The following is a 22,720-nucleotide window of genomic DNA, read 5'->3' on the forward strand; positions in this document are numbered from 1 at the left end:
TCCCCAATAGAATTTTGAGTAGGATGTCAAGCATGAATTAGCTCAGAAAATAGGTGCGGGCAGATCTGGCTGGTGTAGGATTGAGGGCCAGCCTACGAATTAAAAAGGTCACTGGTTCAATTCCCAGTCAGGGCACATGCCTGGGTTGCAGGCCAGGTCCCTGGCTGGGGGCATGCAAGAGACAGCCGATGTATCTCTCACACACTGATGTTTCTCTCCCTTTCTTTTTCCCTCCCCTTCCCCTCTCTCTAAAAGTATATAAATAAAACCTTTAAAAAAATAGAAAGAGGTGACGGCAAGTCAATTTGGGAGTCATTGGTAGATCAGTGGTTCTCAACCCTAGCTGTAACTTGGACTCTTGGGACTTAAAAAATATATCAATTCCTGCATTCCATCCCAGACCAATTGAAATAAATCTGGAAGGTACTTAAGGGTTCCCCAGGTGAACCAAAGGCAGGGTAGAGGAACCGCAGGTGAAAGATGGTATTTAATGTCAGGGGTCTGATGCGATTCCCAGGGCAGAACTACCTAAAAGGTAGGATCCAGCTAACAGGTCCCAGGCAGGCAAGACTCTGGCCCCCTGGGCTCTTGGATGGAGGAGTCAGTTGGGTCATATTGTGCTTAGAAGTTGAGCGATGTGAGGATGGCATTAAGTGGAGGATTTCTCCAGATGGAAGCTGTTGGCGACCCGGAAACGGAGGCGGCGTCTCGGCAGCGCGCACGGAACCCGTGGGAGGGAAGGCATGTTGAGCGCACAGGCCTTCCCACCAAACGCAGAGCAGGGCGGGGGGCTCTTCTTGGCTCATTGCTCTGCGCCACCCCTTAAAGTCCAACACACCAGTGCCGTAGTTTTGTTCACAATGACGTTTTTGAACCAAATGGTCTTTTGGAAAGGGGTACCTGAAGCCCCTTCTTCATGTGTCGGTCTTGTAAACAGCCTGTCATCTCCGCCTGTGCCCTTCCACTTCCAGCTTCCTCTTCCTAGACGACCTGCCCGCCAGTACCCCCTGGGCTTCCGTGGCTGCTCAGCTCTCCCGGGCGGTGGCTTTTCCCGGTCGGTTGTTTCTCCTGAGCAGGGTCATTCCGGCTGACGAGTCCCCGCTGCTCCACACACGCATGTGAGTGGTGGTGACCACCTCACGGCCTGGGACAGAGCTGGGGCTCAGCAAACAGGAGCTGGCACTCCGGGCGTGGCAGGAGGGTACACGAGCCACCATGATGAGTGTGACCGGCGCTGTGCTCGCCCCCCTCCCCTTCTCTGCACAGCCCTTGGTCCTCGGTGCCCCCAGCACCACGGGACCAGTAAACGTAGCGTCACGATGCGGATGGAGCCGCCTTGCCTTGGGGTTTTGGTGCCAAGTGCTCCGTTCCACTCCGGCGCGCTGCTTTCCAGGAACGCTGGGCTCCCGCAGCAGTTTCAGGGATCAATGGAAGTTGCCGAGCACATGCGGGGCAGCTGTGTGTGGCCCACGGCAGTGCCCACAGCCTCGGGGAAATGGCGGTTTCCGGAACACTGCACATCAGTGATGGGTTGGCGAGGCTGCGCCCCTGCACCCGGGCCGATGGACCCGGGCTCCTCCGAGAGGTCGTCCCGCGTCCGGGAGCAGACAGACAGCTAATCTGCTCTAACCCCTTGGAAACTGTCGAGGAAATGAATCAATTCCCCCCTCCCTATCCGGTCAGCTGTGTACGTCCAGGCCGCCTGTGGGTTGGAAGCGTGCGCCCTCCTCAGAGAACAACCTGAGGTTTTAACTCCTCTGTTGAGGAGATTGTGGACTCTTCTGTTTATGGGGAAGGTATACTTCTAGTCCTCTCCGTACAAAAGCAGGGCTTTAAGGACTAAAAAATATCTACACTTCCTTCTAGAGCTTGTCTGGATAAAAAGCTGTGTTCTTATATTCACAGCTTTTGTATTTGTCATTATAGCTTATGTTCAAATATATACAAACTGAGAATGCTGTGTATAATGGATACTCCTGCACCCACAAGCCAGCCGCCCGCGCTCTGAGTCTTGCCGTTCTTGTTACATTCCTCGCACCTGCCTCCACGCCTCCCTTTAATTGTTTCCTGGCACGTTGTGTTAGCAAACCTCGGGGAGGTGGCGCTGTGGTGCTCTTCAGGGCTCAGGACAAAGGCACGTGTTGGTCGTGGGTCTTCCCCTGTACTCCAGGACCACGGCAGAAATGGGGGCCTCTCCTATGGAGGCCCCCAACACGTCGCTTCTGACATAGACCCCACACCCAGTGCGCCGGGACCCAGAGCCAAGAGAAGCGATACTTCCCAGAAGGAAAAGTCTGTCACAGTGTCAGGAAAAGTAAGAAGCGTTGTGTTTTTCACCTAGATAATGTGGTAGCCTTGCTGTCAATGAACTTGTCCTCTCAGGGCAGGAAGTGAACATTTGAAGTTCCCTAATTAAGAACAGATACTATACTCCAGGGCAAGTTAAGGACGGCTCAGCAAGTAGGTAAGTGTCGAGACTGTCAGGCAGCGCAAGAGTACTGGAGTCTTTTTCTTAGGTGACAGGGGTGGTCTTCAAGTGATAAGGGTTCACTGGAGATGTTGTCTGCCGTCTTCCGAATGCAATGGATGGATTTGCTTCAGTATTGTGTTCTAGGCCCAGGACTCTGCCCTTCCAGGGTCCTGCCCCAGTGAAGGACCATGGGGATCTGTCACCAAACCCAACCAGAAGGTAGCTGAAGGCACCTTCCAGAAGAGGGCCGCCTGTCTCCCTCAAACCGTTCAAGTTCCTAAAAGAGCGAGTGTTTGAACTTCCGGACTTACAGCAGGTGTTGTGACCGTTTTGTTCCTGTTTGTTGTAATATACCACCTGGTAGAGAAATTCTATGGGAGGGGACCTACATTCCCACCTGCCTTTGACATTGAGATCTACCCATAACATATTGACTAAATGGCTATCATGCTGGGTCAATTTAGGGTGGAGGAAAGGAGTGAGAACTTCAGAGGGAGCTTTGGCTTTTTCTCTTGGGGGGAAGGGTCATTAGTATCCTCCCAAACTGCGGAGACCCATGCAGCTCCTGTATATCAGGTTGTCCCTGTAAGGGACACAGGCACTGCTGACTCTCAAACCAGTAAAACAATAATTCGCAGCAAAGGGCAAATGTAATTAAATTGTGAATCAGGGGGTCTCCGAGTCAGAGTCTACAGTATTAGCATACCTACAAGTCAGGGAGTGACCTTCCACAGCTCAGCACAAATGCTTCTGAGATCAAAGAGGAGAGATATTCATCAGCAAACACAGGAAGTTGGGAAAATGTAGCTAGACAGCCCAGCAAACAAGTCAGGGAAGCTTCAGTGGAGAGCTCTAGACAAACCTATAACCAGATTACCCCGAGTTATCACTACCCTCAGTTAATTTAGTTAATTGCATTAGATTGAAACTCCGGATTATCCAGCAATTAGAGAAATGGGGGAGAAGGTGGGAGGGGGGGTTGCTACTCACGTTAGTATAAAACCAGTTCGCTTATCTGCTTGTGGACACACCTACATGTTCCTGATATGGCTGTGTGTCCAGCTCTGCAGACCTGTGAATAAACAATGCCTCATCTGCTGCTTAAGTCCTGTGTCCTGGTGTTTTATTGTGAGCGTTTCTCACATTCCTAAGCACTGTTCTGAGATCTTTGTCATCAGGGATGGCTTTAATCAATGCAGAAGACATCCGAAGGTTGTGGGAAAATGAACCTGTGTGCAGAGAGCAGAGGAAAGCATGCAGACAAGTCTGGGTAGGCCTCGGGACAGGGTGGCCCACAGCGTACATACAAGGGGAAACCTAAAAAACAGGACTTTATGTATAAAAATGATGTGTTCTTACGTGTTTAAACTTTGGTCACCTTTAAAGTCTCCCCATGTGATGCAATATGCCTATCAAGATGTTTCCACCGCTCAAAACAATTTCTGAACTCGTCAATTTGGATGCCTTTCTGTGCTTCTGCTCCCCCCTCCCTCCGCCCCACCTCTTCCACATCGGCAAAACGTTTCCCTTTGAGGACATTTTTCATCTGGGGGAAACAAAAATAAGTCTCTCGGGGCAAAATTGGGTGAATAGGGAGGGTGGGGCATGAGGTCATGCCATTTTTTGGTCAACACCTGCTGAACACCCAGTGTGGTCTGGACAGGTGTGCTCATAAATCACCCGTCATGAAATGGGCAACCATGTTGGAAGTCTTCAAAAAACAATTCACTGACGCCGAAGGCAGCCTCTCACAACAACACCAGCTGGTGGGTGCACTGATACAGATTGGTTCCTAGAACACTAACCTAGTGGGGGAAGCCTGTACTATAAAGACCTTGCCCTCCAGAAGATAATTCCAGGTTTTTTGGGTCCCCCCTCATATTGTCGAGATGATTTAGTGACCTATTGAAACCAGAAGAGCAGGTGTTCCTGCTGCCTCTCACTACCAGAACCAATAAGCAGAGACAGGGATTGAATCTTTATGGGCACTTCTTTTAGATGGCCGTTGATCTGAGAAAACAGCAACTCATGTACCCTAACAGACCATCCTACATTTTCTTTCAAGCCAGCCTTTTTATAAAAAGGAAAAAAGTGTAGGTAAGAGACTTGGAATTCAGGAAAGGGGTTAATCAGGTAAAAGCTGCAGTCTGGCAATTTCCCTAACATCCTTTCATCTACTTACTGGTGATTTTCTATCTTAGTCCTGTGTTTGGGGGGATTTTCTTTTATCTGCATCCTGGGCTGTGGGACATCTCTCCCTGGGACACAATGGCTCAAATTGCTTGTGGTATCTTGGAGTCAAGTTGGGCTGTACCTTCAGTTCCTAAAACAATCGCTTTTCATACTTTAAGCTTATTAACTGTTACCTAAAACTAAAAATTTCCAACTCTTGAGTTGCCCCATTACTATTTCCTTGGGCGTCAGTAGAAGAGTTGACCATCACTGCACTTCCTGTCTACCAGCATCGGTGCTGACTGCCCTCTACGTGGGTTATTTTATGTAATCCTCATACCTCCACAAGGGAGGAGGTGTTAGTCATATTTGACAGATGAGGAGATGGAGGCACACAGCTGGTCAGAAGCACAGCCAGAGTTCAAGTTCAGGGAATTGCAGTTCTCAGCCTGCTTCCTAGCCGGCACCTTTAGTTTGCAAGTGTGATGTTGCACCTTTTTCCCTCTGTGCTCAAGGTTCAAGAGGCTCAAAGTCTTTCAAGGCGAATAGAAAAGAAAAAAGTTTACCTCATTTTAGGAACCTCTCCCTCCAAAAGGTATAGAGATTTTCACTCAGGGGGAAGTGGACATTTGTTTCCATTCCAACATCGCCAGAAGCCCTGGAACATCCTGTTCGGAGTCCCTGTAGAGGGAGGCATGGGGTGTGGTTTGATTCGCCAGCGCCCAGGGCTCCCCCACCCCTTACACAATGGGAGGGTTTCAGCCCACATTGAGGTCTGGCCTGGAGCTGAGCTTTGGGCCAGGCAAGACCTACACTGACTGCCTGCAGGGTGGGAATTCGGCACCAGGTAAATGGTTTGTTTTGTCATCCCCCGTTTCCCCATTACCTCGGAGCTTGTCTGCCACAGGGCAAGGTGCCCCACTGCTCCCCGGGGAAAGGGACCGAAACTCAGAGTTGTCTGCACAGCCTTGGTGCCCAGGGGAAGTGCCTCCAGCATGAATTTAAAACCCTGTTCTAAAAGGACATCCCTGGAAGCCTTGACAGCTCATGACTTCTAAACCTGGGGTGTTCAAGGCTGCGGGATAACTGTCCGACCTGCAGGCAGCCTGAGGGAAGAGGCCGGGAGGAAATGCTGCTCTGGTTAATGGATTAGGAGGTCTCCTTCATAATATCAGGCTTTATTCCATCAGTCAATTAATCAATAAAATATCGAGCTTTAGGAAACACGAGACCCCATTGTTCTGTTGCTTTCTTCAACTTTCCTGTCGTCAGCATTTCTAAGAAATGGTAAAGAATGAATGGGGTAGGTGGATAAAAATATATAATAAAAAAGATAGACTAGAAAATGATGTGTGCCTTCTGCAGTAACCAGGCTTGAAGTCGGGTTTTAACGCTTTCTTCAAATGTCCTGCAGTGGCAGTGGGGGGTCCGTGGTGACACAGTGGCGGGGGAACACAGGCATGTGCACGGGACAACCGCAGCTGGTATGAGAAGGGCGGACACCTGGAGGGCAGCGTCTCCTGCCATGGGCTGCAGGGGACCAGCGTGGATTGCATTCACCATAGGGCTTATTCCTGTTCTCTCGGCATTGGGACCAGGTAGAGCTGAGGTAACATAGACACTTCCTCCAGGTTGGGGCCAAGGTGAACAGAGGTGGTGAGAGTCTAGGGAGTGGCCCAAGGCAAAGGCAGCGATGGATAAGGAGGCAGACTGGGCCATGCTGAAGCCCCCTCCTTCTAGGGTCCAGAGGAGGGTCTGCAGGAGCCAGTACTCGCCAAGGCTGGGGCGAGCTTCTGGGAGATCTGGGCATGGAACAGCCAAGCCCCCTGGCGATTGTTGGTCCCAGGTCTCATCCATCTGGGCTGTTGCTTTATTTGCCAACACCTGGGATTGCTAGCTCTTGCTTCGCATAGAGTCGCTACCGCCCCTCTTCTTTTTTTCCTAGTTCCCCCTCCCACAGCCCCTGTGGACAGATTTAAAAGCTTGGGAAACACAAGGCTAGAACTTGATGATAACCGATTTCATCACACGCATAGCCTCTTTTTCTGTAAAGTACAGACTTGTACACAGATCTCAGAGAGCTGGTGTGAAGATGAAAGGCGAGGATGCCGGGCGTTCGTTTTCCCTTTAGCACGCACTTCCCAGGTCGGAACGGGGACGCGGGAGTTCACAGGGAGCACGGACGGGGATAATGTGAAGGTGCCAGGCGTTGTTCCAGGTCTCCCTGTGGTTGTCCATGGACCACATCCCCGAGGCTCCTAAATGCTCTCACGCACGTCTGCCCGCTGCTAGCCCCAGTTCCCTGGACTCTTCCTGGTTTGGTTCCTGGAGCAGCCCGATGCGGGGCCCTTTCCAGAGCTGGGTTCCTGTTTCGCCGTCTGTCTGTGTTAAATGTGCCTGTTTATTCTGTGGCTTTTGATTTCTTGCTGATGATCCTGAGGGAGCTGCCCCTCCCAGCTGATCAGTCCTAGATAATAAAAGGCCTCCCTGCGAGGGTGCCTTTCCGGAGCCCACACCCCCAAGCACCTCCTATCACACTCTCACTCTCTGAGCTACTGTCCCACCCACAGCCTTGGCGACACCAGGGCCACGGGCCCCAAAGCTCGCTGACATGACTCAGGCGAGCCAGTCGCAAGCCTGTTTATTTTGCCTCTTCTTTCTTGTGGAAACTACAATAGTATGACTGCTTGGAATTCTGGGAAAACCGAACTAAAATGCGAAGTAATTTGGTTGCACCTAACAAGGGCATTAAATGACAGGGTGCAGCTGGCCTTTGGAAGGTAAAAGGACGATTACCTGACTTTTCCCATAGGAACATGGACCTAGAACTGCGATGATTAGCACGGTTGGCTGAGTGTTTCCTGTGCTGTGCTACCACAGCACACACTACTTCCTGCAAAGGTTATCCGTTTATAACCGGGCACTGTGGGCGGCCCTGTCAGTACCTGATCAAGTCCGGCTCCCGCACAGGATAGGCGGACCTGAAGCTGGCTGTCAGCCAGGCACTGGCCAGCTCAGAGGGAATGGCAAAAAGGATGGAGAATGGTTTGAAAAAGTTTGCTCAGCACACTTATTTCAGAATTTCAGTCTTATGAAGTAAGGCTTCCGAGGGGCATTGGCTAGGGGAGACCATGTGGCGGCTGGCGTGCATAGACATTGTGGCGGGGACACACGCCTTAAAAACAAACTGAGAAACAGTTCTAAAGTATGAACGATAAGCATGTAAAAGAAAGGTTCATTATCATTTAAACTCTAGAGCTAAAAAAGATCATTTAAAACATTAAAAAATTAAACAGTAGCCCTGACTGGTGTGGCTGCATTGGTGGGGCGTCATCCTACAAACTGAAAGGTCACCAGTTTGATTCCCGGTCAGGGCACATCCTGGGTTGCGGGTTCAGTCCCCAGTCAGGGCACGTATGAGAGGCAACTGACCGATGTTTCTCTTCCTCTCTCTGAAGATAAATAAATTAAAATCTTATAAAAATTAAATAGCAAACAGTGCCAGGGAAAACGTGTAGAAATGAAACAATAGGGATTAATTAGAGGTAAGTATTAGTATTACTAGAATAAGCACATTTTATAGAGTCTCAGGCAATGAACCCCAAAAATTGTCAATCATAGAAAATAAAGAATTCATTGTAGGAATTCCTGAATTGGCCACATTGCTTCCTTAAAATTAAAATTAGAAAATTAAACATTTAATTGGATAATTTGTGACAAATGATCAATAAGCAGGGAGGAAACATTGAATCAGAATCCTCAGTACAAGAGGACTTGTTTGTACATAAAAGACTATAAGCCTGAGTCTAGAGAGCCAAGAGAGAAGATGGTTGTATTGCCAACAAGCCCTTTGTTAAGTAAACAGATACTGTACACTTCCAGTTTTTGCGTTTTATTACAGTCTTAAGTGAGGAGACTGGGTGACAGGGACTGAGGGAAGGTCTGAGAACCTGTCATCAGGGCAAAGGGCCAGCTCTCACTTGGAAGTCACAGGGCTGCACGCTCTGTGAGAGCTGGGTGCTGTCTGTCCGGACCCCACCCGGGGACTGTGCCTGAGCCACTGGGCATGGCCTCTGCCAGGAGCCGCGCATGGTTCCAGCATCAGAGGACTTATTCTTAGGCTTCTGAGAACAAGCTCTTCTGAGCTGGAAATTTGTGTAGCACCTACAGCTGGAAGGGAATGGCAGAAACCACGTGATTCATTGTCACACTTACCAGGGACTCGATGACTTATGAGGCTGCCTTTGATCTGTTGTTACAGTGAGAAACTGGAAACACCCTAAATGTCTTTCAGCTGGGGAATGGTTTAATGAGCTCGGGTGCTTACCTAGCGCAGAATACAGAGTTTGAAGAAGTCGTCATGTGTCTCAATATGTATTGCTCAAAGAAACCTGGCAGTTGGAGAAGAACAATACATGGTATACTATTTATGATAAAAACGAAACAGAACATTGTTTTTGGAGAGGAGGTGGGTGGTCAAGGGGACTTCTTCATAATATTCTTTGGAAATTTTACAGTGAAAATGTACTTATATATTGAGTCACTGATAATTTTAAAATGAACAATTTAAAAAATTTTTATATTGATTTTAAAGAGAGAAAGGAAGGGAGAGAGAGACATTGATTTGTTGTCCCAGTTATTTATGCATTCATTGGTCAATTCTTGGATGTGCCCTGACTGGGGATAAAATCTGAAACTTTGGCATAGCAGGACGATGCTCTAACCATCTGAGCTACCCAGCCAGGGCAGTGAACAGTTTCTATTTAAACTGTGACCTGTTACAGTATTTACATCAGTCTCTTAGAATATAACCAATTCTGTGGACCAACGGCCATCTGATCTTATTTGACTGGTGCTTCTGCAATTGTATGTTTACAGACAGGGACTCCATATGGAGTTATCTCCATTTAAGTCAGTTGAACAGAAAGACAAGAACTTTATTGGACTCTATCCTAGACTTAAACCACTGATATTATTACTGCCACAGAAACTCTATGCTCCGTAGTCACCACAAATTCCATATGATTTCCTGTCCTGTCAGAATGAAGGACAGTACTCTGTCCTCATCTTCACTGATGACCCTACTGTTTGCCACAGTTGTCCACCCATGTGGCTGCCAAACTGGAAGTCAGGAAAACGGAGCTCCCATGCCAAGTGCCCACATTCTCTGGCCCTTGATGGGTTTTGCGCTGGCCTATGTCCTCACACCTGCAGAGTTACCTGGCATCGCTGTGTGAGCTGCACAGCCCTTTGTCCGTCTCTAAGCACTGCTTTCCCTATCTCCTCTCCTGTCCCCTCATTCTCAGTCCCCTCCTGGGTTGACTTTTGGGGCATCATTGGCCTTTGTATCACATAACACATCTAGGTGGCACAACAGAAAGATTATGAGCTCTAATTATTTTTATGACTTTGAGCAAGTGGTCCAAGCTCTCTGAAACTCCGTGTTCTCATTTGTGAAGTGGAAATAGTAACTAGGATTTGAATCTTGTGAAGATCCACAGTCCTATGAACACTCAAACTCCCACACCAGCAAGCAACAAGCGGAGACTGTTTTTGTTGGGTGTTTAGAGCTCTCCTACCTCCTTTGTACAACCGAAGTTATCATTCCTAATTGTCTGTCCACTGCACTTGCAGTGCCATATCAGTTGAAGCTGCCACTGCAGAAAATGCAAGGGGCTCTATCTGTGACATTCAGGTCAGTTGCTGGGATCCTCTAGTTTTTAACTGCAGGGTGTTCATTGGCCCATCTCTCAGAATGGCCTCTCCAAGGCGAAGAGACAGGTAGTGCCTCTCCGTGGAAGTCAACAAGAAACCATCTGTGAGAGGTCATGACCAGGAAAAGCAGAGATCACTTGCACATCTGTGACTTCCCACGTCTGGTGCCTCCTGCCATCTGTGTGCCTCCTTTGTCACATGTACTCAATGTCATGTGCACCTTCAGCCTTTGCCAGTATTTCTACGTGGCCTAGTTTAGACCTCCCTCGAGTCTTCCCTCTCTGGTAAACAAACTTCAGAAGCAAAGGAAAAGAAGCTGTATGTTCCTTGTTGTGAGGTGACGTGGATGGGCAAAGGGAGCAGAGTTGATCCATGGGTGGGTCTTTGAGAAGTATTACCGTAAAAAAAAAAAAAAGAGTATCAGGAAGACCTGTTGTATGCTCAGTATCTGGAAGTTAATTGTGTATTGAACAGTGGGGAGAAAAGCTTATTTCAAGCAAAAGATAAAAGTTGCAGAAAAAGTCAACTAGACCTGATGCCTGTTTGTTGTGCTGTGAGTTTCTAGTCCTCCTGAATTTGCAGTCACTCATGGCTCCCGTAGTACCTCTGTCCCTGCATTGGAGGGCACTGTGGCCAGGAGCCTGGAGAGAGTCATCAGCTCCTTCTTGGAGGGCTCACAGGCTAGTGGGAAAGAGCGAATCAGCTCAAGTCCAGGGTTGCAAATTGAAGTTTGTTCTACAGAAGAGAGACATTGCAGCATATTTCAGTATCTCTACTGGGGTTGATTTCAGAGGTTGGCATTCTTCTTTTGTAGGATTTTTTTTTTTTTTTTTTTTTTTTACCATGTATCAAGCTAACTTAAGGAAAATGTGTACATTGTACCTACCCTGTCATACTAGAATGTAAATGAGAATATCTGTTACATGTGCAGGGTCACAGCGAGAGGGGACAGGTGGCTACGCCTTTCAGGAGATGCTGCTCATCAGTGCCTTGCTCTACGGTACTGAGCTGGAGCCCCCAGAGGTTTCTGCCTTGGACCGCACTCAGGAGGACTTACCTTCAGATAAGCCGGCAGAGCCCCGGCCTGAATGTCAGCTAGCAGGGTGTCAGGAAATGGCCTGTCTTAGGAGACTGTCATGAGTACAGACCCCATGACACATAATCTCCTACCTGCCCTGCAGGTGCAGAGTCAACAGGAAGCCCAGCAATGGTGGTACTGGAGGCAGGAATACACTTGTACGTGGGGGGTCATCTCAGGACCCTGCGTCTTTGAAGTCCATTTTTTCAGTACACTTGATTTGTGTTCAGTCTTTCGGGCCCCCAAATTATATGAATAACAACACTGTAGACATCAGGAGAGAAAGTGGTTTCCAGTGAAGACCTACACGCTGGTGGCCGTTCTCTCTTGGTGGGAACATATTACTGGCATGACATGACACCATTACAGCAGTGGGAGATCTCTAGAGTCTTATAATGATTCTCGTTGTTGCTTGGAGAGAACATTGTCGGCGGCGGCAGCCGTCCGTCTCGAGAGACGATGGTGTAGCTTCTTAAGAGTCTATCTGCACCGCCGAGAATGGCTGTGCACTCCGACTCGGGAGTGACACGGTATCTGTCTCCTCCCGTGTTGAATCGACATCTTGTGATGACGCTGGAGTGTCCTCTCCAGTGAAGCTGAAGCTACAGAGCCTGGGCAGGGTGATATGGAGGGTCTGCTGTTGCCCATGCAGCAGACCCAGAGAACATTGTAGTAAATGGAGATTTAGTTCATTCTAATAAAAGGAGCTATCATCATTTGAGAGAAAAAATTATATCCTAAGATATTTTAAAACTACAGATTTATTTACTTACTACTGGAACCGAAATTGTGTAATTTATTGCAACAGATGGTATGGAAGAGGTGGGCTGGGTGATCGGAGTGCTGCACTCAGGAAAGATCATCTATAAAAATGCTATAAAGAAAACATTATAAAATCATGGATTTAAAGGGTTTTTTTTACCCAGTTGCACTGATTCAGCTAATCTTGTTTCTTCTACAAAGTTCCTGCTAAAGTTGAGCTCACCCCCTGCAGCTGCTGCCTGGCACTCCTGTCTCCCACTCACAGGCTTGGAACCAGATTTGGGAATTGCTTTCCAGTTGCCTCTGTTATGGTGACATGAACATCCATTTTCAGGTTCTGTGTCATCTCTGACCGTTAGTACATCCTTCCTCCATGGCCGGCGTGAATTGGGGCTCTGATTGGTCCATCCTTTGTGCTGTGAGCTGCTTTACCTGCCAAGCAATCTCATCCCTCTGCCACGCTGTTTCCTCAAAAGCCAACCTTCGACTTCCTCCTGCTTCCTTCTGTTGTGCGAACATCACCCAGCCTGCTTCCCCCACCCCCCTGTTACCGCCTTCTGGGCCTTGCACCGTGCCCTGGCCCTGTTTACCGCGTTGGGACTCACGGCAGGACTCCAGGAGCAGCTGGGTGTTGCGAGGACCGTGTGGGTTCGGGGACCGATGCCCAAGCAATGGTTCTAACCCTCCTGAGAGCCTAAGCCCTGCAATCTCTCCACAGAAAAACGCACGTGTGTTTAGATGTTCACGTGGCCAGCGGTTTCTGTGGGCTCCGGGCTCCCTGTGACTTGTTGGTCACCCTCCGGCACTTGGGGACACAGCTGTCGACCCTGGCCACACACTCATGCTGTGCCTGCAGGAACCGGCGAAGATGTGTGGCCACCTGGGCCTTATGCCAGGGTCTGGAGAAAAGGCAGAGGATTTGAGGGTACGAAGCTGAATGATTTTCCGGAGTCGTTTCTTTTTAAGCAGGATGGGTATATTTTAGAAGTCAGATTTTGAAACCACCTTTCAGTTATAATCACAGATGTGAGGTTTTTCAGAATCCAATTTCACACACAAAAATGTGTTTAGTTGTGTTTTTCCTGAACTGACTTGTTCAGACTTGTTGGTCCTTCCAGGATGACGTGCTGGTGTAAACAGGTCATTGACCCCACGGCCTGCAGGGCTCTCTCTGTTGGCGTGTGTGGGAGGGACTCAGACCTGGCGCGAAGTATAACCATTCTTGCTGTGACCAGTGGCCCAGTGTGTGTGTGTTTAATGTTTGTCTTGTGGAAGTGATGGCATCTTGGAACCTATGGAAATGACAAGAGGGAAAAGATGGTTTTCTGTGTGTGCCATTTTACCAGATAACTGAGCAACATATTTTAAAAGAAGTGCTCAGTGCTGAGAGTTGCTGTGCTTCCTTCTTCATTTTCTGCGTCTTGTTTGACGTCTGCGTCTTCCCTGCGTCTACTTCATCGCCCCTCCACTGTACCCCTCAGCCTGGTCCCCGTCCCACACCTTTACCCGTCAGCAGTCTCCTGTGAAAACATGCTGTGAGCCCTCGGTTTTGGATGTGAGCATTTCGACACTTACAAGGATCCTTGAGGGGGCAAGAGTGGGAGGGGGTTGCCTCAGCCTGGAGAAGTAGGTGTCCCCTGATGCGTTTTCCCTGGAGGGGCCTCAGCTCAGCGCACCGAACTGCTGCTTCAGCCTGACAGGGAACTAGAAACCAGACTCCGACGTTTGGAAAGAGCTGGTAAGATTTTACATACGGTGGCGGCTTCCCAACGGCACGGCCTCCAACGCTGAGTTTACTGCAGTGACGAATGCAATGAGCCTCCGCGGCCTCAGACCTGGGGTCTGGCTGTCCCGGTCCGAGGGGAACAGGGATGGGCAGCAGCTACATGTCATTGAAGTGTCTTCTGTCCCCCTCCTGCTCTCCTCGCAGGTTACGGCCACACGGTGCCCCTGTCAGACGGGGGAAAAGCCTTCTGCATCATCTACTCCGTCATCGGCATCCCTTTCACCCTCCTCTTCCTGACGGCAGTGGTCCAGCGCGTCACCGTCCACGTCACCCGCAGGCCGGTCCTCTACTTCCACCTCCGCTGGGGCTTCTCTAAGCAGATGGTGGCCATCGTCCACGCGGTGCTGCTCGGGCTGGTCACCGTGTCGTGCTTCTTTTTCATCCCGGCGGCCGTGTTCTCCGTCCTGGAGGACGACTGGAACTTCCTGGAATCCTTTTACTTCTGTTTCATTTCCCTGAGCACCATCGGCCTGGGGGATTACGTCCCCGGAGAAGGCTACAACCAGAAATTCAGGGAGCTCTATAAGATCGGGATCACGTGTGAGTACCGGGGTCTGACTCCGCCCCCTCCGTGTCTGTTCTGCGGTCTTTCCAGGCTCCTCCTTGTCTACCGGTGGGTCGTCATTCATAGACGCCCCCATTGCTTTTTCAATGATTAGCTTTCAATTTCACCACCTTCCCAAAACCGTTTCATCGCGATTCCCTTCAGAACTCTTTATGCAAAAATCTTATTATTACTGAGAGTTATTTTTCCCAGGCACCTTAAAAGTACTGATCAATTTCTTACTCATAATAGCCATTATAAATTACAGTGTAAAAATGTGCCACACAGAACTGACTTGGTAACCAACTTTTCATTTTTTAAAAAAGGTTGATCTATCTTTTTAAATATTTTAAACATAAAAAAGGGGTACTAGGATTGCAGCCTATTACAATCAATCATGTTCTTTAATTTACCAGAAAAATCTTAAAACAGCTGCTTATCTTACTGTCCATCTGGTTCTTTTTTGAAAGATAGAATATAATAACGATTTTCAGAATTTTATATGTGGAAAATATGCATTAGATTTCAGTGATTTATAATTTTTAAACAATTTTTTAAAAATTCAGTATCATTCAAGAAAATATTTTGTATGTCCCTTTCCTCTCTTTTCAAGATGCATCAAGTACCTCCAATTTTTATTTCTGCCTTATCAAGAATTTATTACAGCTTAAGTGAAGGTCATGTCTTCCAGGAAATCACAGTACGAACGCTGGCAGTCAGATGCTCTGTCCAGGCCCTGGCTTGTGGTCTTAGCCCAACCAAACCACGTGTATTTTAGCATTTCCATTAAACCCCAGGCTCACCCAGGACAAAGACTTCACTCATAAACATAAACCCCAATGCTTTGAAAAATACCTGGCTACCATACAAGTTCAATACATATTTACCAAGTGGTTGCAGGATGATTTCCTATTTCCTCGAGTTACCATAATTATTTTTCATGTCCATATCATATTTTACCAGGAGGCTACATCATAATCTAATTATGCCTCTATTGTCGAATATTTAGATTGCTTTCAATTTGGAGCATTATAAATAACTGGAAATATTTCTGTGTGTTGACACCTTTTCGACTTTGATATTTCTCCAAGAAGTGGGATTTCTGGCTCAGAGTGCATGTGCCTTTTTGTGACTTAACAGGACAAAGTGACCCTGTGCTTTCCAGTGACATCACGAGTTTACAGGCCACCAGAACTCTCCAAGCATGATAGTTGGGCACCCCTGGCATGGTGTCAGCCTGGTGGCATTTCAGGAGCTTTGTTGGACATTTCATAGCACAGATAAACACTATCTCAGCTTTCTTTTCATATGTTAGGTAAAATGTTACCTCCTTATATTAATTTTTCCATGACTTAAGGAAGTTGAATATATTTCCATGGTTACTTTTGTTAGCTCGGTTTTTCTCATGTTAATTCTCTCCTTATAAACTTTGCCCAACAGCTTAACTTCCTCAGTTTCTCACATAATATCAAATCCTTGCAGAACATTTAAGACTGGTCTAAACGTGGGTCATGGACTTTTTAGGCAATCTACATAGTGTATGTACCGGGCGGAGCAAAGGCTTGTTCTCCGAGGTTTGTTATTGGTGGGTCGGGTGAAACCCTACAGCCTTTGACTGAAACCCCGTGGGAGTTTTTGTCAGCAGTCAAGAGTTTGACTAAATAACGGATAAAGGAAAAGGAGGGGACTTGCCAGTAGTTTGATTAACAACGTCTTTGCTATTTCTAAAATATACTATCAACACCTGATAGCTAAATCCGAAAGGTACTAGAGCTGTGTTACTTTACATTCTTAAGACAATCAGCCTTCTTAGTCCTAGTATGCTACCAATTCTAGCTTTCCTAGTTCATTTATTTTCTTGAAAACCTCAAATATTTTACCACTGGGACATGAAATTGGGAATTTTGTTTTCATTTTCTGGTCCTTTCCAAGATGAAATACTTTTTTCTGAAAACTGATTTTAATAAAACATGTTGAAACTATTTCCCATCACAGATGTCAAGGAATAACAGTTTACTTAAAGCAACAGGTTGTCTTATTTTTGGAGTGAGAAGCTGGCAGAGTTATTCATGAATGGTCCATGTGCCCTGAATGAATGAAAGAAAGAAAGAAAGAAAGGCTGTCCCATACTGAAAGGTTACTTTGCTGCAGGATCTTGGTGGAAGTGTAACTAGCCACATACCAAGCTATTTAATATCTATGTCAATTCTTAAAGGAATTCTCGTCCAGCTTAAACTGTAATGTCTGTTGCTGACCTTCTCATTCAGTAGCGAGGCAATGGTGAAGGTATGAAGTGCTTCAAAGGTGTGGTGTCCAGCTTTGTTGTGAGTACTCATGATAAATCAGAGTCTTCTGCAATGTCACTGGCTTTCTGAGAGCCACTGCTTATAAACGGGAGGTGGAGTGGCCCCTCCTCGAAGGTTTCCTGGGTGTGTACAGTGTTGTGTCTCTCTAATAAGGTGACACCAGCCCCAACTTTTTTTTTTCCTTAAAAAATTACACCATGTGTTTCTGAGTAATCTGATTTCGTGGAAGTCACTCTTCATTCTTCTCTGGGTCCCTCCTCTTTGCGCTCTGGAATCCAGAGTGTTCCTAGAAATTGGAGACATGGCAATGGGTTTATTAATGCACAGACACCTGGCAGCGTGACTCAGTTTATCCCGACCGCATCCCACTGAAACACACCTTCTTCTCACACAGGCTACCTGCTGCTTGGCCTTATTGCCATGCTGGTTGTTCTGGAAACCTTCTGTGAACTCCACGAGCTGAAAAAGTTCAGAAAAATGTTCTACGTGAAGAAGGACAAGGACGAGGACCAAGTGCACATCCTGGAGCACGACCAGCTGTCTTTCTCCTCCATTACAGACCAGGCAGCTGGCATGAAAGAGGATCAGAAGCAGAATGAGCCCTTTGTGGCGCCTCCGTCGCCTGCCCATGCCGACGGCTCTGCAAACCACTGAGCTTGTGCAGGGCTCTGCCCTGGGGTACCAGGTCAGGCCTGGAGTGAAGGGCTTTGCTCTGGTCATGTTCGTGACAATGTGAAAGCCAAAACGATATTTTAACAAATATCTACTCTTTGTAATGTTAAAAACAAAACAAAAAAATGGGATGAAGGAACCATTTACTCTGGAGGACTGTTTAATATTTGAGGAAAGGGGATGTGTACCTATAGTTTCCAATACAACAGAATTATCTAGACTTACTGTTAGGGCAAGAGTATCTACAGCAGTGTGGTGCTGTGGATGGAAGCAGATTTTGTACTTTCAACTGGGGGCTGGGGGGGTTTGCATTGAAATTGTTTAGCTGATGGCTAAATAGCAACATTTATATTTGAAAGCAAATAAAAAGCATAGAGATTTGTTTTATAAGTTTATGTGTATTGTATTTGCATGCACCCATCCAAAATGATTATTTTTGTAGAACCCAAGTTGAACCTACTATTATAATGAGTAGGTAACCATTAACTGTGCACATATAAAATACAGAATATGTTTATATCCTGTACATATGGGTCAGGTCGCCAGATCTCAGCAAACTTCTTAACCTAAGATTATAGCTATTTTTTCTCTTTGGTTTCTCTTTATACTAAAGAATCGAGAACTGCAGTAAAATGAGAGGAATGATACAGTGACGGGCGAATGCATACAGTATTCTGCTATAATATGTGTTTCTACCCTCAGGTGTCTGAAATGTCTGTAGGCATTTCCCTGGAGGTGGACAAGCCATGTAGAAGAAGATTTGTAAAACAGTTGGGCTGTTTGCTTTGAAAGTGCTTTGTGGTTTGTAGTCACCTAAACAGCAGCCCAGAATGTGACCGTAGAAGCCCCAAACGAAGAGATTGTCAAACTTATCTGAGAATTTTTAAATTTATAAACTGAAATAAATAAAAATCATAGCTGGTTGCAATCTTATGCTTTAATACTTCAAGAAAAGTTTTCTTCCCTGTAGATTACATGTATGAACTCTTTTATGGAAACCATAAAGGTGACCTTTAAATGATATACCAGAACACAGTTCAGGGAGAAAATTAGACCTTGCGTGACAACTAACGCTCACTGACCAGCTAGTGGCACTGCCCGTCAGCCAAGCAAGCGACATGGCCTCCCCTTGGGGAGCTCATTCAGAAACCCGTGCTACATCGTCACAGGCCACCCGAGCACTGGTCCCAGCCCTGCCCTGTCACCACTGTCTCAGCCTTCAGACACCAAATACCCTGGCTTACAGCAGGGCCCTTCTTTGTTGTATAAAATGCCATCTGGTCTCAGCAGCAAAACCATGAAAGGACTTCCCCGGACTCCGCCACAGCCCCTGCCTGGGCCACTCCCTGCTCCTGTATGCTGAGCTGTCACCGCAGGCCCCTCCCATGCTGAATTGCAGACAGACCTCAAGATAACCGATAAGGTCAATGCAAAAAGCCTCTTTAACCCTTTGAAGTTATCAATGGCACACTGGCTTCTTACTAACGCATGTAATATTTGCTTCAAATAAGAGTTCATTTTAAATTGGCATTCACTTGCATTGGAAGGTGGTCGTGGGCCAGCTGTCTCTTATTTGGAAATCAGCGAGCAGGGCTTCCCGATGGTGACATGATACATTGATTCTGTGATCTGCTGTCAAAGCCTGGATGCTGAGGAGAGCTGTGGCCAATGCCGGGTATCAAGTCAGGAGGGTCGTGATTTTTGGATCAGTTTCGTGGCCAAACAGATCATTCTTGGCAAGTTTAGAATCAAAATTTCCTTAGAAAGCTGAAATTGAAATAATTCAGTATTTCTCCTTTACTTTATTTCACAATGCCCAGTAAAACTTTAAAACTGTCTCTTGAGTACATTTAAAGCTTTCCCTAAAGTGAAGGGTGATTTTTCAAGAGTTTTCCTTTATGAAACTTTGGTACGTCTAAGCCTCTTGTGTGAGGTAAAACATGACAATGTTTGCTGAAGACAGTTTTCCGGAAATCTCATTTACCTGGTCTGCACTGTCAGGCAATGTCAGCTTTCTGACATACAGTCAGGAACCCAGATGTATTGACTAATATGCTTCTAAGTATTTTTCACAGCCTGGCAGTAAAGCGCCTTTAAGAAGGGGTGAGCCCCTGCTCTGCTTCACTCAGAACTTACAGGTAGGGCACACACTTCTAATAAAATCAGTGCTCGGGTTTCCCAACCCCCAGAAAATAGAGGACAGCGTTGCCACCCAGTTGTTCTCAAAGTCTGCAGTGGCACACTTTTCAATAGTTCTTTGGTGGCACAAGTAAAAAAAAAATTAGTATGACTACAGCAAAACAGCCAGATAAGTGTTAGGCTACCCCTAACTTAACCTCTTTAGAAAGCCCTGGGCAGCCTACCTAACGGACTGCTTGAGGGGCCCCATTGCTTCCTCCTCGTGCCCCAATTCCCACTTTTATGCTTTAAATTAGACAATAAAGAGGGACCCTGTTTAACCCTAGACACCCCTCCCCCCTTGAACCCTAATACAGGCAGAGCCCCAGTTTCGTGCGCTGTCTCTACCTGTGACCTCGCTGTACAGCCCTGGGTGCGCCATGTCCACCCCCAGGACCTGTGAGTGACGACTTGATCCTCCAAGTTCCCTGATGGTTTTTGCTGGAGTGTTTCCTGCAATCAGAGTAAGAAGCACAAGGGACGTCCAGTCACAACGTTGCCCCAGGAAGGGGTATGTATGTGCTACTTGGCGAGAGCCTCAGGCATTTTAGCCCATAAGCACCGTTATCCGAAGGCTGGGCCAGCACAGCAACTTCCCTTATTCAGCTCGTCTTCATTTTGTGAACTTTACGTGCCAATAAAATTGTCTCCTTATCTGCGGAGGTATGATAAGCCCCAAGACCCCCAGCGGATGCCTCAAACCACAGACAGTACGAAACCCAGTGCGTACTGTTTTTTTCTATACATGCATTCCTAAGATAAAGTTTAATTTATGAATTAGGGACAGTAAGGGGTTGGCAACAACAATAACAAAACAGAACAACGATAACAGTATACTATAATGAAAGTTAGGTAAGCGTAGCGTTAGCCTTTCTCTTAACACGTCTGTCGCACTGCACTGCCCTGTGCGGTCCAGGAGAGCGCTCTCCGCCTCTCTGCACGGAGCCCCGGTGCCGAGGCAGCGACTCGGGCTGTGAGGCCACGCGTGCGTGACGCGAGGGCGACTCGGACACAGGCACGGAGACACCGAGGCCGCCCCTCCGACCACCCACAGGGCGACCGCGTGACCGACACTGGACAGATTTCGCGAGACTCGCGGTTTTTCGTCCTGCGACTTGGAATAGCCCCTGTGCAATTTAAACCTTACGCCTCGTTTATTTCTGGAATTTTCCGTGTAGCATTTTCTGGCTGACGTTGCCCACGGATAACTGGAACTTCAGATGAGTGGGGACTACTGTGAGGACGGGCAGCCTGACACAGTGGCCGAGAGGCCCTGCCCTCCGTGGCGAGGAGCCTGTGGCCGGTCGCCTGTCGCCCCAGGCGGGGCCTTTGTGGAGCCCACGGCAGCCTCACTGTCCGAGGCTTCAGGTGTCATCCTCCCCAGGGCAGCTTCGGCATGTCCCGCCGGGACCGTCTCCCCGACTCAGGTCAGTGCTGGAGAAGGGAGTCTGGGAGTGGAGGGGCCCTGGGGCGCATTCAAGACCAGTTAGGTGACTTGGAGCTAGAAAACTCGTGGGAGAAGCATTGCCTCTGGAGCCCCCCACGTCGATGGCTCAGAGTTGTTGGGGACAGTCCGCAGGGAGAGCAGAGAGCTCTGCTGGGAGGCGACAGCGGCAGGGCAAGTCTGCATTGCACACAGCGTCCCAGCGGTTCTCACGGAGGTGAGTGGAGCCGGCCGCCTGTGCGCGAAGGGAAAGGGCTAGGAACGGGCCCCTCGGAAGCACTCAGTCCTCCGGGGGAAGCTGGCGGGTTTAGCTCAGGGACATTTTGCCTAAGAAGCACTTCCCTTCAGTAGCACTGATCATGCGGCTGTCCACAAGCTGGGGAAACAGAATTTGACTTTTTGTATCTTCCAGCGCAGCTTCTTCCTGGAAATTGAATAAGAGAACTCTGCAAGCATTCCTCTCGCAGCAGGCGTTACTCAATTTCTCTGAGCAGCGCTCTGACCCCTGACGATTCACACTTCTCTTTACAATAAGAGTCTTTCCAAAAGACAATAAAAATATCAATGAATACCCCTAGGGTAGGTTTATTAACCTATTTAAGTGTAAACCTTCCTTTGGTAAAAGCAAAAAACTCATGTCCTTTTTTGGTGTAACTAGAATCTCAAAATGTTACCTCCGGTCTAAGGTTGCGCGGCTGCAGTCCGATTGAGTGGGCGTTTTGCTTTCCAAGCTCATCAGCCACCATCAGACTGACACCCTCCGGAGGGGAGCTGCCCCCTCCCCCGAATGCTGAGACACGGTTCTGTGAGGCATTCAAAGCACATTAACTGCCCCTGTTCTTTATTCCAGAAAAGACTCCACGTGTGATGCAAAGGAAGGTTTAAGGTTCCACCTGTCACCTCCGGGAATCACATGGCTTCCATTCTTGGGAAAGACTCGGAGTGGCTGGGGCACCTGCCAAGGGATTTTATGTAAGGTAAGTCTGTAACCTCAGCTCCTCATTATCCTGGAAATCTGGGGGCCTGGCCGCTGTGAGCTTGCTTTGCAGGGCAGCCGCTGAGGCAGTGGGAGTCCTGTGGGGTGCTGGCGCACATCCCCCATGACCTGCCCACAGCCCCTCCGTGTTGGCTTCTGATTAAATGGAACATTAGCCATGAGCTTGATTTCTTAAACATGGATGAAATCCATTTAGCAACTTGCTTCCTCAAAACCTTTGATGTGAGTTTCTTTTATCAAATTTAGACCGTCTCACCACCTACTGAGAAGTTCTGACACTTGCACAATGACAAGGGTGACTTAATTTACAATGAGGCCGGTCCCAAGATAATGAATTCTTTGCAGGCTTTGCCACGGACGCCCAGGGGGCCTTGGGCCTTCGGTCTCACTATTTAAGTTTCATTTCCTTCATTCCTAGCTTTGCTTTCCATTCTCTCTTTTTTTTTTTTTTCATTGAAATATATTTGACATATAGCATTGTGCAAATTTAAGGGGTACAGTATGTTGATTTGATGCATTTATATATTGCAATATGATTGCCATTGTAGCGTTAGCTAGCAATTCTGTCATGCCATGTAATTATTTCTTTTGTGTGG

At 47.6% G+C, this 22,720-nt stretch overlaps 1 protein-coding gene across 1 annotated transcript in view; it reads left to right on the plus strand.

The window, feature by feature from the left end:
- The window catches only part of KCNK1 (potassium two pore domain channel subfamily K member 1), a 41,928-nt gene extending 23,495 nt beyond the window's left edge, over positions 1 to 18,433 (plus strand). Inside the window, exons 2-3 of the mRNA XM_090263391.1 lie at positions 14,128 to 14,523; positions 17,228 to 18,433. Of these exons, the coding sequence (XP_090119517.1) occupies positions 14,128 to 14,523; positions 17,228 to 17,487 (656 nt within the window). The 3' untranslated portion in view covers positions 17,488 to 18,433. The remainder of the gene's footprint in view (positions 1 to 14,127; positions 14,524 to 17,227) is intronic.
- Positions 18,434 to 22,720: the final 4,287 nt, after the last annotated feature.

The sequence above is a fragment of the Furipterus horrens genome, unplaced genomic scaffold, assembly GCF_987537825.1.
Source record: "Furipterus horrens unplaced genomic scaffold, mFurHor1.1.pri manual_scaffold_15, whole genome shotgun sequence".
In the NCBI taxonomy this organism is placed as follows: domain Eukaryota; kingdom Metazoa; phylum Chordata; class Mammalia; order Chiroptera; family Furipteridae; genus Furipterus; species Furipterus horrens.